The 17,048-nt window shown below is 40.0% G+C and overlaps 1 protein-coding gene across 2 annotated transcripts in view; it reads left to right on the plus strand.

Annotated features, from left to right (window-relative positions):
- The window catches only part of RSPRY1 (ring finger and SPRY domain containing 1), a 30,224-nt gene that overhangs the window by 4,357 nt on the left and 8,819 nt on the right, over positions 1-17,048 (plus strand). For both annotated transcript variants that reach the window (XM_006752863.2, XM_006752864.2), the window contains exons 2-8: positions 7,104-7,605; positions 10,424-10,476; positions 11,181-11,293; positions 12,309-12,435; positions 13,200-13,258; positions 15,061-15,127; positions 15,531-15,662. In XM_006752863.2, the coding sequence (XP_006752926.1) occupies positions 7,259-7,605; positions 10,424-10,476; positions 11,181-11,293; positions 12,309-12,435; positions 13,200-13,258; positions 15,061-15,127; positions 15,531-15,662 (898 nt within the window). In that variant the 5' untranslated portion in view covers positions 7,104-7,258. The remainder of the gene's footprint in view (positions 1-7,103; positions 7,606-10,423; positions 10,477-11,180; positions 11,294-12,308; positions 12,436-13,199; positions 13,259-15,060; positions 15,128-15,530; positions 15,663-17,048) is intronic.

Here is a 17,048-nt window from a genome sequence, read left to right on the forward strand (position 1 = left end):
CCTTCAGTCATCGGAATGATGCCTTTTTTCCATGGCGCTTCCTCTTGTGGTTTTTGTTGCTTTTGTTTTTCAGCAGAACTACTATTAGCTTCGTTATCAGTTTAATTTATGGGCGTTTGGTTTACCTTTCACCGTAGTCAGGATATTTGTGCCAACAATCTTTAGCTTATAATTTAAGACATGAATGTGTGGCAGTGCAAATATAAACCCTCCATACCCTTTTTGCTAATGCTGATATGTAGTCACCTAAAAGCTTGCTTGGACAGAAATACTTGATGTTACTAAGTTCCGTTTCCACTGGAAAAATGGAGGAATGAGAGGCCTGCTCCTGGTGAACCCGATGATGCTTTACCAGGAGGCTTCACTGGCGGAATTACGTTATGGGTCGGGCCCTCCGGGTGTTGTCTATTGCTGTCCTTCGTCTCTTTGCCAAGAGCATGAGGGACCTTTTTTTTCCATCTCTGCTCAGGGCCTGGCATGCAAGCATTATAATCATATTTATTGAATGTTTTTTTGTTTTTCAAAGTGGTAAGTATTTTGGAAACATTCTCTACTTTTACAGATTTTAGAATAAATTCACTTAATGTCGTTATTGAATACCTTTTAGCTTCTAGGTATGCAACTGAGTGTTTTCAGACACCATTTTAAGTAGATTTAATTAAGGGAAGTGTTGCTATCCATGCTGTTTATACATTTTGTTTGCTTCTCTTAATAGTAAAGAGTTTTCTATACTAGAAAAACCCTATCCTTCAGATTGTGAATCATCTGTTTAAATAACACATCTGTATGAGTTCCTATTATTTTGTCCCCTGGGGGGACAATCCCGAGCCCGGTGGAGTGTTATGTTTTTCTCCTTTGTGCTGCAGCCATTGTTAGCACTTACCTCTGTTCTTCTGTAGTGTTTCCTTTTTGGGTCCAAGGCAAAATTTTCAGTCTTGAGACCTAGCAGGGATTATTTACTTCTCCTTCTTTCTTTCTTTCTTTCTCTCTCTCTTTTTTTTTTAACTATTATTTGCTTCTGGGAATTTCTTAATAAATCCCAGCCCTAAATTTTATACTTTAATACATTTTTTGAATGCTGAAAGAATTCGTCTTATGTTTCATATAAGACTGTATTCTATAATTAATGCTTTTTAAAATACATTTTTATTGATATCAGCGAGGAATGAGAGGGAGAGAGAGATAGAAACATCAATGATAAGAGAGACTCGTTGATCGGCTACCTCCTGCACATCCCCCACTGGGGATCAAGCCCGTAACACGTCCACCTATGAACCAGGAGGTCACGGTTCAATTCCCAGTCAGGGCACATGCTCAGGTTGCAGGCTTGATCCCCAGTATGGGAGTGCAGGAGGCAGCCGATCAATGATTCTTTCATCATTGATGTTTCTACCTCTCTCTTCCTCTCCCTTCCTCTCTGAAATCAATATATGTGTATATGTATGTGTGTGTATGTGTGTGTGTGTATTTACATATATATTTTTTAAAAAGTTGACTATACTTTAGAAAAATAAAAGCAAAATAAAAATAAGAGCAAATATATTTCTGGATAAGCCTCTCTGTCTTGATAGGGTTTGAGTTACACAGGTGTATGTATTTGACAAAATTCTGCATGTATATGCATAGCGCTTATACATTTCATTATATGTAAATCTAATCTCTAAAAATATATTCAAGTCTGGTTAGTGATATGTATGCTGAACTATTTAGGGGGAAGTATACTGATGCCTGTAATTTACTTTGAAATGCATAAAAAAAAATGAGATGGGTGGATGATGGGTAGAGATGGATAGATATGTGATAAAGCAAGTGTAGTAAAATATTAATGGTAAAATCCAGATGGCAGATATGTAGGTGTTCACTGTAAAATTCAACTTTGCTGTGTGTATGAAATTTTCATTAAAAAAATTGGGGGCTAATAAACATGCACAAAGAACTATCTATCACTCATAAGACTATCTTAGGAAAACATCCAAAACATTTTCTAATGAAAGAAAATCATGAACATTTCCGGTGCATTATCTATTGTTACTTTTTATGCTCTGTGATTCAGCCTTGACGGGTGAGGAGTGAATTGGAAAAAAACGCTGCATCCTGTAACACTTTTTGGGAATGATAAAGCGAAGATGACAGCCACAGTAATTTCACGCCCACAGTTTGGTTTTTATTCCTATGGTCATTTATTTAACCAGCCTCTCCTTTCTTGGCAACATAATCCTGAAGTCTTATTTTCAGAGAAAAGAAAGTGTTCTTAATGTCACTGCGCTGTCTTATGATCGAATGCAAGCAAATATTTGAAGAGCTGAATCATTGATTCCTGGGCCGTTTGTTAGAGAGGATTAGACCAGTTGGCCAGATGTCTCTTGTGAGCTGTTTATGGTGGTAGAGGTCTGTGTTTTGAGTACCAGACCTCATTGCTTTAACACAAAACTTATTGAGAACCCGAGTTTGATTTTCTTCCCTCTCAGAGCAGCTTTATAAAATACAAAAATCTAATAAATCATAAATAAGACAGAAGGGGAAGGAATAGTCTTTACTTTCTTCTGAAAAAAGAGTCAGTCCTGGTCGGTGTGGCTCTATTGGTTGGAGCGTCATCCCATACACTAAAAGGTGGCAGGTTCGATTCCCTGTCTTGACAGGTTGCACACTTGATCCCTAGTCAGGGCATGTGGCGGGGGAGGGCAACTGATCAGTGTTTCACATCAACATTTCTCTCCCTTCCTCTTAAGTCAATTTTAAAATAGAATATAAATCAAAATTAATACTACTCTTCAGAGAAATAGATTCACAAAGGAAATGCTTGATTATAATTATGCTCTTGCAGAAAATTTGCTATGAACAATATAATGACTTAAAAAACATTACCATTTAGATAATGAGAAGTCTTCCTGCTAAGCAATGGCATCTGGGGGTATCATCACCATTAATACAATCGATAATTGCCATATCAGTTGATGATCGCCATGGCCGCAGATTTAATAGTTGTGTGTGTTTAAATTTTGTGACTAGCTTGTCTTTGGTCTTAGATGGACTTGACTGACCATCTAATGCTAAGTAGTCTTCAAAGTTAAGGTGAGGGATGTAGGCATTACAGGTTTACATAATCTCTAGTCTTATTCATTTTCTCCTTCATTCAGTCTGTCAGTCCTTGGATGACCTTGCCCAAGAGCAAGGTACCATCTAGGTTCATTAAGATGCTCCATAGGGTAGATCTGGCGAGACATATGGGGAGCTGTTTTACTCATTGTGTTGCTGTGCACATGATGACTAATGGAGGTAACTGTGTCCTAGTGGGTATTTTGGCTGACCACTCCAAATATAGTCACAATTCATTTTCCTGGAAAGAAGGTTAACTTTTTTGAACCCAGAAGAATCACCCATTTGTGTTTCAGTTTGTCCCATCATCCAGTCAGCAGTAGGTCCTGCCTACTGTGCCAACTCTTCGTTAGGTTTTATATGTAGTGATTTCCAGACCTGGTCCCAACAGAATCACCTGGGGAGCTTCTTTAGAAAAAAAAAATTATATATATATATATGTTTTTATTGATTTTTTAGGGAGAAAGGGAGGGAGACAAGAGAGATAGAAACATCATCTATCGGCTGCCTCCTGCATGCCCCCCACAGGGGATCGAGCACACAATCTGGGCATGTGCTCTGACCAGGAATCGAACTGGCGGCCTCTTGGTTCCATGTTCAACAGGTGAGCTACACTGGCCAGGCATCACCAGGGGAGCTTTTAAGAAAGCACTTGCTTGGACCATATCCTAGAAATTCTGACTGGCTATTTGGAGTGGAACCAGGAGTTTGAAAAGAGGTACCTGAGGGCTTTGAATGCTCATCACCTTTGGGATGATTAAGCTACAATTTCTTCCCAGGTGTAGTCTAGAAGTATAGCTAAGTAACGGTTATTTCAGTACAAGGTAGATGAGTTCTAGAAAAGATAAACTATTTAGTTGTCTTAGTGCTCTTTTTTTAAAAATATATTTTATTGATTATTTAGAGAGAGGAAGGGAGAGGGATAGAGACTTAGAAACATCGATGGGAGAAAAACATCGATTCAGCCGCCTCCTGCACACCCCGTACTGGGGATGTGCGCACAACCAAGGTACATGCCCTTGACTGGAATCAAACCTGGGACCCTTCAGTTTACAGGCCAACGCTCTATCCACTGAGCCAAACAAGTTAGGGCTATCTTAGTGCTCTTAAGTCAAGTCTTACTCCAGAGTCCCACCTCCCAGATTATTTTACCTCTGATTAGCTAGGTCGCATTTTCTAAGAACATTTTGCATTTGGGGATCCTTTAAGTATAGGCACTGTGCCATTTGTTTTATAAGCACTGTTTGATTTAATCCTCACAGTAGCACTGTGAGGTATAAGAAGTATTACTTTCTCCCTGTTGTAAAGTGTGTCTATAGTGAGGGTAATTAGAATGCTTAGCTGTCAACATTGCAGGCCGGGCCCTGTGCCCAATCTTTCTGACTGCAAAGCCCCTCCCCTGTGCTGTCGGTGGCCTCTGGCATCCTGTACCAGCTCTGGAGCCTGAGTGTTAGTGTCTTAAAACAATGGCCCACATAATGCTTTTGGAATGAGATACAGCTCTCTACAGAGTAATTGTTTAAGTTCATGGCCCAGGCTTTTGCCTGAAGTATTTATTCACAGTTTGTTCTCAGAAAAGTATCAGGAGTGACAGCCTTTTCCAGAGGAAGAGCTATAGGTTTTTAGTGCTGCATAAATCGGAAAGCTCATGCCCTCTGCTTATTTATGTGTCCTGCCTTTGGCTGTAACTTCAAAAGCGCTCGATATATGCTCATTTCAGAACGTTTCAAAAGATAATAGCTCATATTTTTTCCTTTATGTTTTATAGCCTTACCTTTGAAATGCCTCACAGCTTCTCCCACCTATTTCATCTCTTCTTTACACCGGGTCTTTACAGTTCGTTCTTAAAAAAGAAAGCCTTTGGTTTTGAAATATTTGAAAACTTTTTTTTTTTTTTACTCATTTTTCTTCTCTGACAAATTTGGTAGTTGACATCATTTTCTGGGTCAAATAAGGAAAGTGACTTAGAAGAAATTGACCCAAGCTACACTTGAGCTCAGTTTGGAAATAGAAAAAAAAACAAAACCCACAGTTTTTGTCTTCTCACCTCCTAATTTAGTCATATTTTGAAAAATGCCTGTTTGTATGTATTGGATATCTTCCACATACTTTGAGACTATACTAAATGGAGAGCTGCATAGATTAATTATTCTACATTCAGTTCATGTAAGCCTTAGCGAAAAAGTTTTGGATAGAATAAAATTTAAAAATTTGTGATCCGACAACTTTTTAACTCACTGCTTTCCTCACAAGCACTCCCAATACTTTTTTTTTACTTATTCCGAATAGCTTTACAAGAGTTGACATTTTCTTTGGATTACAAAATCCGAATTTTTAACCGGTTGATTGTTAATCCGCACTATTAACCGGTTAATGATTAATCCGAATTTTTAACCAGTTAATGGTTAATCCGCATTATTAACCGTAATAATTCGGATTTTGTAGTCAAAGAAAACTCGATAATCATCAAAAGTGCTTTATTCAAAGTAATGTCTATCGCTAGCTACACATTTCCCCCATCTTCCAGGTAATTTGTGGATACCATCCCAATAGAACTTTTCTTCTTTTGAGGCAGACCATTCAGAGACCCAGTTTTCCACTTCTTCGTATGTTTTGAAGTGCTGCTCAGAAAGTGTGTGTGCCATCGATCGAAACAAGTGGTAATCTGAAGGAGCAATACAACAAAATAGCATACATATCAAATCGCATATATGTCAACATACATGTAATTCCATCTATTGAAAAAATCTGCATTATTAACCGGTACACCTAGTACACACATACTTTCTATCTCCATCTTATCTGTCTCTTTCTTAAAGCCCCACTCCCACTTATGAGCAGTAATTAAACTGGACAAATGTTTAAAATAATTTATTGCAAATCTGTTCAAATAATGGAAGTAATTTTTCTCTTGTTTCTAATCCCACCGAATTATACATTTAATTTATGTTTATTCCTGAGCCATTGCTCAATATCAGAGGACTTCATTGTAAATAAAGCAAATGTTTAGTGTTTTCTGTGTCCATTTGAATCTTAATGGGTCCTAGTTTCCGGGTCTCGGCATGACTTTTTACTTTTTGCTACCAGTCCCATGTCAGTCCCCTGCTTCTAAATCTTTCTTTCTAGACCTAACCAGGTTTCTCAGTTTAATGAAGAGCTAGTTCTGTCATTAGGTTTTCAGTGATAAACATACTGTGTGGGATGAGAATGGCCAGCCACGAATTTTTGGAGGACAGGGACGGACCGTGCCTTGTTCTCCCAGGGCCACATGGTGCCTGACCCGAGGTGCTTGGTCAGTATTTTCAAAAACAGAGGGTGCATCCCTATTCTTACCTGTGTAGCAGCTATGTCTACAACAAACTGATCATTGTGAAACTGCAACCTTGTTGCGTCTGCCTTTCCCCAAACAGAATCTGGCTTAGAGAACAGAAAAACTTTGTAACTACTTGTATGATTTCTGTTAATTCTCCAGAGAGCCTCTATGAGAAACCACTGTATCTGGGTAACTTAAGTGGAACGCCCTATCTTTTCATTCTTCTTGATATCAAATGGGTGCTATCACAATTTTATCATACTTTTTAACAACAAACCTCTGTAATTAGATATTTTATTTGAAACGTTAAATTTTTTCATACATGTAAAGTAAGAAAGGAGGCAATTGATTTTTTTTTATCCAAGAAAGGAACCCTTGAACAACTGTTCACATTTTTCTAATGTAGTTCTATATATAGTACCACACAGACTTTTAAAAAAAAAATCTATGGTAACTCCTATGGTTTATAAGGATATGGTTTAGCAATCAATTTTATAATGTAATGATAACAATGATTGATTGTTCATTCTCTCATGCAGAGATACCTCTTTGAGTCAGAAACCTATAAAAATAACCAAAGACAATTCTTCATTGCAATCCCACTGTCTATGAAATCAAACTAGAAAAGTTTGAGTCATTGAATAGCCACAAACCTTTGGTTCATTTTCCTTTTGTTTTTTTCTTTTTCTTTTAGAGCTGCTGCTGGATGACCAGGATTCCCTGTAATTGAGAATGTTGGAGATCAACTCCGCAACTTTCTTCAGCGTTCAGTTTTTAAAAACAGATAGGATGCAAGTGTCTCAACCCCGGATTATGAAAACAATACTTGGAAGACCGAAAACTATCTAAATGATTGTCTTTGGTTGGGCCGTGTTCTTAGCAAGCAGAAGCCTTGGCCAGGGTCTGCTGTTGACTCTTGAGGAACACATAGCCCACTTCCTGGGGACTGGAGGTGCTGCCGCTGCCATGGGGAACTCCTGCATCTGCCGAGATGACAGTGGAGAAGATAGTGTCGACACCCAGCAGCAACAGGCCGAGAACAATGCAGTACCCACTGTGGACATAAGGCACCAATCCCGGGATCCTGTTCGGCCACCGAGGAGGGGCCGAGGACCACATGAACCACGGAGAAAGAAACAAAATGTAGATGGGTTAGTGCTGGACACACTAGCAGTCATACGGACTCTTGTAGATAAGTGAGTATCTGAGTAACGGTTGCCCTCTGTAATGAAAAGGGATCTGCCAGGAACCGTAATTCTTGGACTCCTTCGCTTCACAGGATGTATTCGCCAAGCCTTGAGCTCGGAAAGCAAGGGAGAATATTTTATTTTTCCTCTGGTGGCAGAGTATATTTTACAGTTGGGTGTTTTTACTTACTAACATTTACTCCCAACTGGAAATGTCTAAATATTTCTTTTTTTTTGTTTTCTTTTTTGTCAATCCTCACCCAAGGATATTTTTCCACTGATTCTTAGAGACTGTGGAAGGGAAGGGGGAGAGACAGAGAGAGAGAAAGAGAGAGAGAGAGAGAGAGAGAAATATCGATGTGAGAGAAATACATCAATTGGTTGCCTCCTGCACATTCCCTGACTGGGACCTGGGATGGAGCCTGCAACTGAATTATGAACCCTTGACCAGAATCAAACCAGGGACCCTTCAGTCCTTGGGCCAACCCTCTATCCACTGAGCCCAAGTATTTAGTCTGACTAGGGCTGTCTAAATATTTCTACAGCAGAAAACACTAATTAAATCTATGGTCCTTATAGGGAATATAGTAAATATGAAGTGAGTGTGTATTGCAGGCTACAATAGGAAATGGTTTCACGAAAACTCACTTTTATCCTGTCTGCTCCTCTGACCAGAAGTTCAGAGCAGACCTGCATGCAACTTGTGTTGGCAACTTAAGAGCGTAGATCAAGGAGTTTCATCATCCTCCCTTTTTTTTTTTTTAAATATATTTTATTGAGTTTTTACAGAGAGGAAGGGAGAGAGATAGAGAGTTAGAAACATCGATGAGAGAGAAACATCAACCAGCTGCCTCCTGCACACTCCCCACTGGGGATGTGCCCGCAACCAAGGTACATGCCCTTGACCGGAATCGAACCTGGGACCTTTCAGTCCGCAGGCCGACGCTCTATCCACTGAGCCAAACCGGTTTCGGCAATCCTCCTCCCTTTTTAATCTCCCTATTTGGTCCTCTCAGATCCATTTGGGAAAATTGTAAGTTGAACCTGCAGGACACACCTGTACCTGCTTTGCTTCCGTCTGCTTTGTCTAACTCTTAAATACGGCATCTCAGATTGAATAATGGTGAAATCAAAGGGCATTGTTCAAACTGAAAAAAACATTTTAACTGAACCACAAAGTTCAGTAGTTAGGAGCAAAAGTTTTTGAATTTTTGATGAACCATGATGGACCAAGATTCAAATTCTAACCCAGCCCCTTCACTAGCTACATGACCCTGGGAAGTGACTTCTCTAAGGCTCAGGTTCCTCATCTTTAGAAGGGGAATAATGCCTTTCTTAGAGGGATTGTCATGAGATAATAACAATGCTTTTTATAAGTTATATCTGAATTGTTTTTCCTTCAGACCCACATGGGCCAGGCTGTTCTACACATCTTTTTATCTGCTATGGAACATGCTGGGGGAAAGTGTTTCTTATACATATTCTCCATAGTTCAGAAAGGCCTGACTGAGTTCATTAAAACCAGCCTTTGCAGTAGTTGTGAATTAATTTAACGTAATTTTAATATGTTTGTAGGAAATACCTACTGAATAAATCTATGCCATTTACATCTTCCAAACTCAAGCAAAGGACTAGAAGCTGTTATATAAAATTTCTTCATGGTGAAATTTAAAACATACCATAAAACTGTAGTGAAAAGTTGTCCCTCCCAAATAAGGAAGTAAACCATAAGCAATGCTATTTAAGCCCGTTGGGAAAACCGATACAGAATAGATTTTGCCATATATTTTAAAAAGTGATTCAGAGAGTCTGGGGGCAATGTAGGGGCTTTATGTATTTTTTAAAAATATATCTTTTAATTGATTTCAGAGAGGAAGGGCGAGGGAGAGATAAACACCAATGATGAGAGGGAATCATTGATCGGCTGCCTCCTGCAGGCCCCACACTGGGGACTGAGCCAGCAACCGGGACATGGGCCCTGACCCGGAATTGAACCGTGACCTCCTAAGTTCACAGGTTGACGCTCAACCACTGAGCCACACCAGCCAGGTGCAAGCTAGGAGTTTTATTCCCAATCTTCAGCAAATTATAAGAGAACTTGCTGATAAAGCACATAATTCACTTCCATGAGGCAAGTGATACACATTTGAGTAATCGGGTAACTTGCACCTTAAACCTGTTGTGCTGAGTTACAACTTTTCTGCGGATAGAAAACTAAGGCAGGTGTAGAACAAATGTGAAGTGACACGTTGGAGAATATAATGGCAAAGCAGGGTTCGGTCAGTCTATAAACAGAGTCACATAGCTTGCTTTTTAGAAACTACTGAAGGAGAAGAATTTTATAACCTCTAAAGTTTATAAGGCTTTTAAAACTAGACATGAAAGATAGACGGGCCTAGTAAGAATACACCTAAAAGGGTGTCTGCAGTTGTAAAATGTATTTATTGTTCTCCTCGTTACTTAGGAAAGGGCTGATCTGACGGGAGAGCACAGTTCTTAATAGAGAGTTGCTGTAGCAAATACACTGTATTTTTATTTTTTTAATCATTCTTTTAAAAAAATGTTTTTAATGATTTTAGAACCAGGAAGGGGGGGGGGGGGGGGAGACATCAATGATGAGAGAGAATCATCGATTGGCTGCCTCCTGCACGCCGATTGAGACAGCAGCTCGGGCATGTGCCCTGACCAGGAATCGAACAGTGACCTCCTGGTTGACAGGTCAACACTCAACCACTGAGCCACGCCAGTCGGGTAGAGGGTAAACTTTTGTTTGGAATTGTCATTTCTCATTTCTTCAAGTCTGATGTCTTGAATGTTTGTTTTTCAGTGATCAGGAACCTCCCTATTCAATGATTACATTGCACGAAATGGCAGAAACAGGTATTTTTAAAGTTTTTTTAAAAAAATACTTCCTAATGAATTAATGATTATGAAATTAACAATTATAAAGAAATGTGACCACTTTTTTTAAAAAAATAAATAAAAGATCCCCCAAATACTTAACAGTGTGACAAAGAAAAAAATCCCTTAGTATATGGAAATTTTCTTAGACAAGGGATAGGAAATGTATATTGCATCCTGAATATGTAGCTGTACCTCTCAGTAATAGTTTTATCTCATTTAAATTATTACCAGAAAAATTTTTTGGCATTGATGGATCTTTGACCATAACTCTTCTAGAATGGGAAGAATAATTTTTCTCCCTCAATTTGCTAAGTATAATTCTGAAAATAGAGCGAGCTACTTCAGATACTTAATCTTCTTGGTTAACTCCTATGTCATAAATAAAATGCCAAAAACTTTTAAAATCATGTTTTGAGGACCCAGGACCATAGCTTGAATTTTCTCCAAATAAAGCTGCCAAAAACATCACCAGACTCCTGTAAATTTGGATTCTTTGACTCTACCATGGTTACTAGCAAGTGATGACTATGTCCATGCCAGATGTTAGCTGCTAAAACCTTACAGGATGAAGGCCAACAGTGTTTCTATTTTAATGTAAAGTCATCTTGGGTCATAGGTTATATATTTTCACATTTTTAAAATAGTGGCTCCATCGTGTAATCTTCTTGATTTGCTCTTAGATGAAGGATGGTTGGACGTTGTCCAGTCTTTAATTAGAGTTATTCCATTGGAAGATCCACTGGGACCAGCTGTTATAACATTGTTACTAGATGAATGTCCATTGCCCACTAAAGTAAGTTAATACTTATCTTTTATGAAACTGTCATCTGTGCTCAACCGCAGGATGAATGACCACAAGGAATATTTGATGTAATGCATTTCCTCTTTATGCACTTGGTATCTGTGTTATTCAGTATTAATTTCGTTATATAAACCAATGAAGTGCTACATTCTCCTATCAATAGCTCACTATACAGCTTTAGTTTAAAATTTTAAAAATGTTAAAAATGGAGGCATTTAATCTAAAATACAATCTTTGGAAACTAGAAGAGAGGAATCAGTTGCTGAGCTGATTTTCTTATATTTAAACAATTTCCTCGTAACAAAAATTTTACACATTTTCTATTAAGAAAATAACTGTTATACTGAAAGCACTTTTGAGTCTTATTCATACATTAAAGATTGTATAACCTTGATTATCCCTTACATAGAACAAAAGTTCAAACTCTCATTGCCTTAGTCCATATGCTCTATGGAACCCTTTTTTTAAAATGCTGGGTTCTGGCATCTTTCATTTGTTTAAACCTCAGACCTTAAGGTCCAACATTGCAAAACGATGTGGACAAGTCCCTGATGAATTGACTTGCTTAGGCTTATAAGAGGTTTGTTTCTATCCTAATTTGTCTCAAAAGTTCTGGTGAGATTTATTCTTGCTTGGTAAAAAGATAAAAATTTTTAAAGTAACTTTTTACTTCAACATCACTAGGCCCTGTCGTTATAAATTCTAATGGCACTTGGGTAGATTTATTCTACCCAAATGATTTCATGATTCGAGAGTATATAGCATATAATTGGTATGACTGTTACATTTTGAATGGAATAGAATTTAGCAATTTATGTGAGACAACTTTCAGGTTAATCAAATAATAGTTCCCATCAATAATGGTATATCGGGTACATTATATCATTTCTGTGTGGTTATTCTGAGTTAACACCTCATTATAGCTTTTGCCTATGAGGATTATCTTGGGGGTGGGGGGACCCAAGTAGTGTATTTATGAAATCCACTTGTTCATTTTTGATTTTAGGATGCACTCCAGAAATTGACAGAAATTCTGAACTTAAATGGAGAAGTAGCCTGCCAGGACTCAGGTCATCCTGCCAAACACAGGAACACATCTGCTGTCCTGGGCTGCTTGGCCGAGAAACTAGCAGGTAACTCTGGAAAGCTCCACCAAGAAGATCTTAAGTTGTTTGACATTAAGGGGAAGATTGCACTGCAGGGCTAATAAGTTATAATGGTACCGGAAAGAACAATCTCCCCCCATCCGCAAAATTGAGGGACAAGGATAACGAAAAAAGTACACAAAGGCCACGGAGGTGAATGCAATCTAATTAAGCTTTGAGGATTTTCAGAGGGAAATTTAAAAAAACAAGTAGTACGTACTTGCTTTAAAATTAAGAATAGGAGAAAAGGCTGAACTTAGTATAACAAAGATTCTAAAAGTTTAGCTAGGTGATAGAGACATAAAAGGTAGGGGGAAGAGGAAAAAGAACTTTAAATTGGAGCAGGTCCTGAGAAGAGAAACAGGTATTTAACTCCTTTATGAATAGTACCCATTTTAGGAAGGTTAACATTCAAGTACAGGGGACTAGCTGGGTATGTCACGTGGTGGAAGGAGCAGTGGCTTAGAAATCGGAACAAATGGGTGCTGGTTCCTACTCTGCCATGTGCTCCCCAAGTGGCCTGGAGTAAGTTGCTTCACTTGGAGGGGGGAAGGGCGTGGGAGGACTCAGTTGCTCATCTATGATTTGGGGATAGTACTAGTCCCCTACCTCGAGTGGGAGACTTGAATAAGATCATGGGCAGGAGAGTGCTTGGTAAGAGTTCTACCAAAACAATTGTATTGTAACTAGTTACTGTTCAAACAATAACATGGCACATTTAATTATACCCAGTATTTGTTGTATTCGTCTAGGTCCTGCAAGTATAGGTTTACTTAGCCCAGGAATACTGGAATATTTGCTACAGTGTCTGGTAAGTGAGACATCAAAGCTAGTTATTCTTAGCCATTTAGAATGGTGCATTTTTCTAAAATTGCCAGCTTAGCCATTGGCACAGAGAATGGAATCAGTTATAAATGTTATAAATTTTATTTGCAGGTGTTTCCTGAGTGTTTATTCCCTCCTATGTTAAAAAAAAAAAAAATGAGGGTGGGATAGGAATTTATTACAAGCGAAAACAGCTGGGCTGGGCTGGTTTTAAATGTAGTCACAGATAGCAGCTATGATTGACTTATTGTGTGTGTCCTTGGAGTCTACCAAATGGTAGTAGGGACCCCCCACCCCATGGAAACAAAATTACATGGCATTCCAAACCAGGAAACCTGCAGGTCAGATTCCCAGTATATCTAAATCTCTAGTCCTCCGCCCCTCCCCTGTCACTAAGGCTCTTAAAACTGTTGTTGGGGATTTGATGTATTGTCGGGGAAGCTTGTGGTTTGCTGTGCCTCTGCCGTCAGACCTCACACTGCTGGGCTGCAGTCTGTATTTTTTCGTTATTTTTGCAGTGAGCACTGGCCTTCAAAAGCTGAAAGACCTTTTTCAGGACTACTAGTATGTGATGTGGACTTAAAACACTCAACATTATGTTAGGGAACCACTCTGGGCATACGGAATTGTATACCAGTTCTTTGCCCTGGAGAAGTTTCCTGGTTAGTTGAGGGAACAAAACTACTCAGACAAGACAGTAAGCCTCCATTTGTGGCAGGATATGATCAAGGGCAAAATCGCTTCCTTCAGACCACGTGCTGCGAGTTCTGAGGTGATAGGAGGTGGAAGCTATGGGTGGTGGTGCTGGCGGAGGAGTCCTGGGCTACAGGCTTCCTGAGGAGGATGGGACCTCATGGGCCACACGCTGAGGACAGGAGTTGATTGTGCACACAGGGAGAAAAAAGTGAGTTTCTGGGCTAGTGACAGACACATAACTGGCCGAGCCCAGAGATAGACAAGACCCTGTTCCAGAGAACTGTCTGCTCGGAAGATAGTGTTCAGAGACATGAGGACATAGACTGAGTAGCCAGAGGGGAGGGCCTAGGGCCTGAAAGGCCAAACAGTGGGGTATGAAGCAGGGTGCTGAGCAGGCTTGCAACAGGGGAGGATGGTGGTTATATGAGCTTTGCAGAACCCAGTTGGGCACCAGGGAAGTGAGTGGACTTGTTTGATGTCCTAGAGCTCCTCGTAGCTGTGTGAAGCATGGCTGTGAGACGCGGTGTTAAGCAGATAGACCTATCTTTATAGGTGAGCTCGTGGGACGTGAACGGAAATGTAACTGAGAGCTCACTTGCTCTCCCGCCTGCCATCAGAACTAAGCCACTAGTTGTTAATCTCATTATTATTTTAGAACCCAGCAATGATGAATTGTTCCTTTTAGGGTGCTGAATAAAAAGTCATTTTTTGCTACAATTCTAGGTTTCTGTTTGGCTTGCTTAAATGAATGTAAGAATCAGTATTCTTTTATTTAATAAAGCCCTAATAGAAATGCTACTAAGTAAAATAACATAGTGCATTTAACCAGCTACTTCTGAAATTTCCATAACTCTAAGTGAACCCCGTAACCTCAAGAAAATAACATAAGACTCGAAGAGGCTCTGTCTTGGTTCTTCATTACTAACAGTATTAGCAAAGGGATAATGGAGGCCTGGAATGAGTAAAACCTTTCTGACTGCTCCAACCAAAATCTAGCACATATTTCGTAAGAAGAGGAAGTTGATAACTTGCCACCTCTGCAGGGAAATGATGTTTTTGTTTTTTGTTTTTTTATCTTTTGTTGTCTTTCAGAAGTTACAGTCCCACCCCACAGTCATGCTTTTTGCACTTATCGCACTGGAAAAGTTTGCACAGACAAGTAGGTATAGTGACTTCTTGCACTAATGATCTTATGTATCGGTTGTTAAAACTCTGATTTTTCTCAGTTACTGGATGAGTTTACTCTTGGAACCCCATGGAACATGCATACATCCTGTTTTTGTCTGTGTAGACACCTCAAGGCCAGTAGATGTACCAGGGACAAAGGCAAGAGGTTCTCTCACCTGAGAATCAAAACTTGGTGACCATGATTACCCACTTTTTGTAGCTAAAAAGTTAGCGACGAGGTTGCTACTTTCTAGAAAATAGCAGAGCTCTTGAGCTATGTCATTATTCTAGTCTCCAAGTTCTCTCCCTTTCCTCACTCCTTCCCACCACTCATCTGTCCAGCGAATCATCTTACTCTTTCACGGTTCATTCAAGGTTTACATCTTTCCAAACAGGTGAAAATAAGTTGACTATCTCTGAATCCAGCATTAGTAACCGGCTTGTCACGTTGGAGTCCTGGACCCATGATCCCGATTATCTGAAACGTCAAGTTGGTTTCTGTGCCCAGTGGAGCTTAGACAATCTCTGTAAGTCTCCATTCCCAAACTTCCTCCTCCTCCTTCTCCTCCTCCTTCTCCTCCTCCTCCTCCTCCTTTCTTCTTCTTTCTTCTTCTCCTCCTCCTCCTCCTCATCCTCATCCTCCTCCTTCATTTTCATCATACATTTTTATTGATTTCAGAGAGGAAGGGAGAGGGAGAGAAAGAAACATCAGTGATGAGAGAGAATCATGGATCGGCTGCCTCCTGCACGCCCCCTACTGGGGATCACGCCCGCAACCCAGGCCTGTGCCCTTGACCAGAATTGAACCTTGGACTTTTCCGTCTGTAGGCCCATGCTCTATCCACTGAACCAAACCAGTTGGGGCCCAAACCCATTTCTTACATAGGGTCACTGGCCTTCAGTTTGTAACAGTGAGCATGAGTCTTTCCTTATAAGGACCTCTACTTGTAGGTTGGCTGTATTCTAGCAGAAACATATTCTAGGGGCCCTTCAGACAGGAATGATATGGAAGGCTTCTGGTTCCAGCACTCTCCCCTTCTAAAACTTCTACTGCTGCCCTGTTTCCTGCTGCATTAAGGCCATTTATCAGATGGCACTGTGCGATCAACTCTTACCAACACACACTGTCTCCTGCTGTCCTACAAGCAGGTCCCCATCGTTCTACCTCTGGGCCTGTTCCCTCACTAGGCATTTCCTCTCTTTACTCTCCTCCCTGTCCCATCTTGGCTCTTCAAAACTCAAGTCATGGCCCGGCTGGCATGGCTCAGTGGTTAAGTGATGACCTATGAACCAGGAGGTCATGGTTTGATTCCAAACCCTGGTCAGGGCACATGCCCAGGTTGCAGACTTGATCCCCAGTAGGGGGCATGCAGGAGGCAACCAATCAATTATTCTCTTTCATCATTGATGTTTCTATCTCTTTCTCCCTTTCCCTCTCTGAAATCAATAAAAATATATATTTTTAACAAATATTTTAAAAAAACAAAACTCAAGTCATGTCTTATCTACACAACAGGGTTGCTCCTGAATTTTCTCTTTTTCTCCTCCAAGGGCTGCTAGAATAAAATAATTTTACCAGTAGCTCCTCATTTCCCATCCACAGTGAGCACTGTGCTGAAACACAATTGGACATGTAACGCCTGCTGCTACCGCAACATGGTGGGGACTGGCTTAGCGCACAGCCTGTGTTCTGCCAGTTAAAGAATAATTCTGAAAAACTGCAATTCAGATTTTGTTGCATATAAAATACAGGCAGACCTCTTTTTATTGCACTGGGAAGCCAGAAGATTCATGTGACTTGCTTTATTGCAGCATCTGGAACTTTATTGCAGTCTCTCTGAGGCCTTCCTGTAATGACTATGGGGAGAAAAGCATAAGCCCAGCACTGCTGCCTTCCCCAGCGACATATGGTA

Source organism: Myotis davidii, unplaced genomic scaffold (assembly GCF_000327345.1).
Source record: "Myotis davidii unplaced genomic scaffold, ASM32734v1 scaffold590, whole genome shotgun sequence".
NCBI classification, from domain to species: domain Eukaryota; kingdom Metazoa; phylum Chordata; class Mammalia; order Chiroptera; family Vespertilionidae; genus Myotis; species Myotis davidii.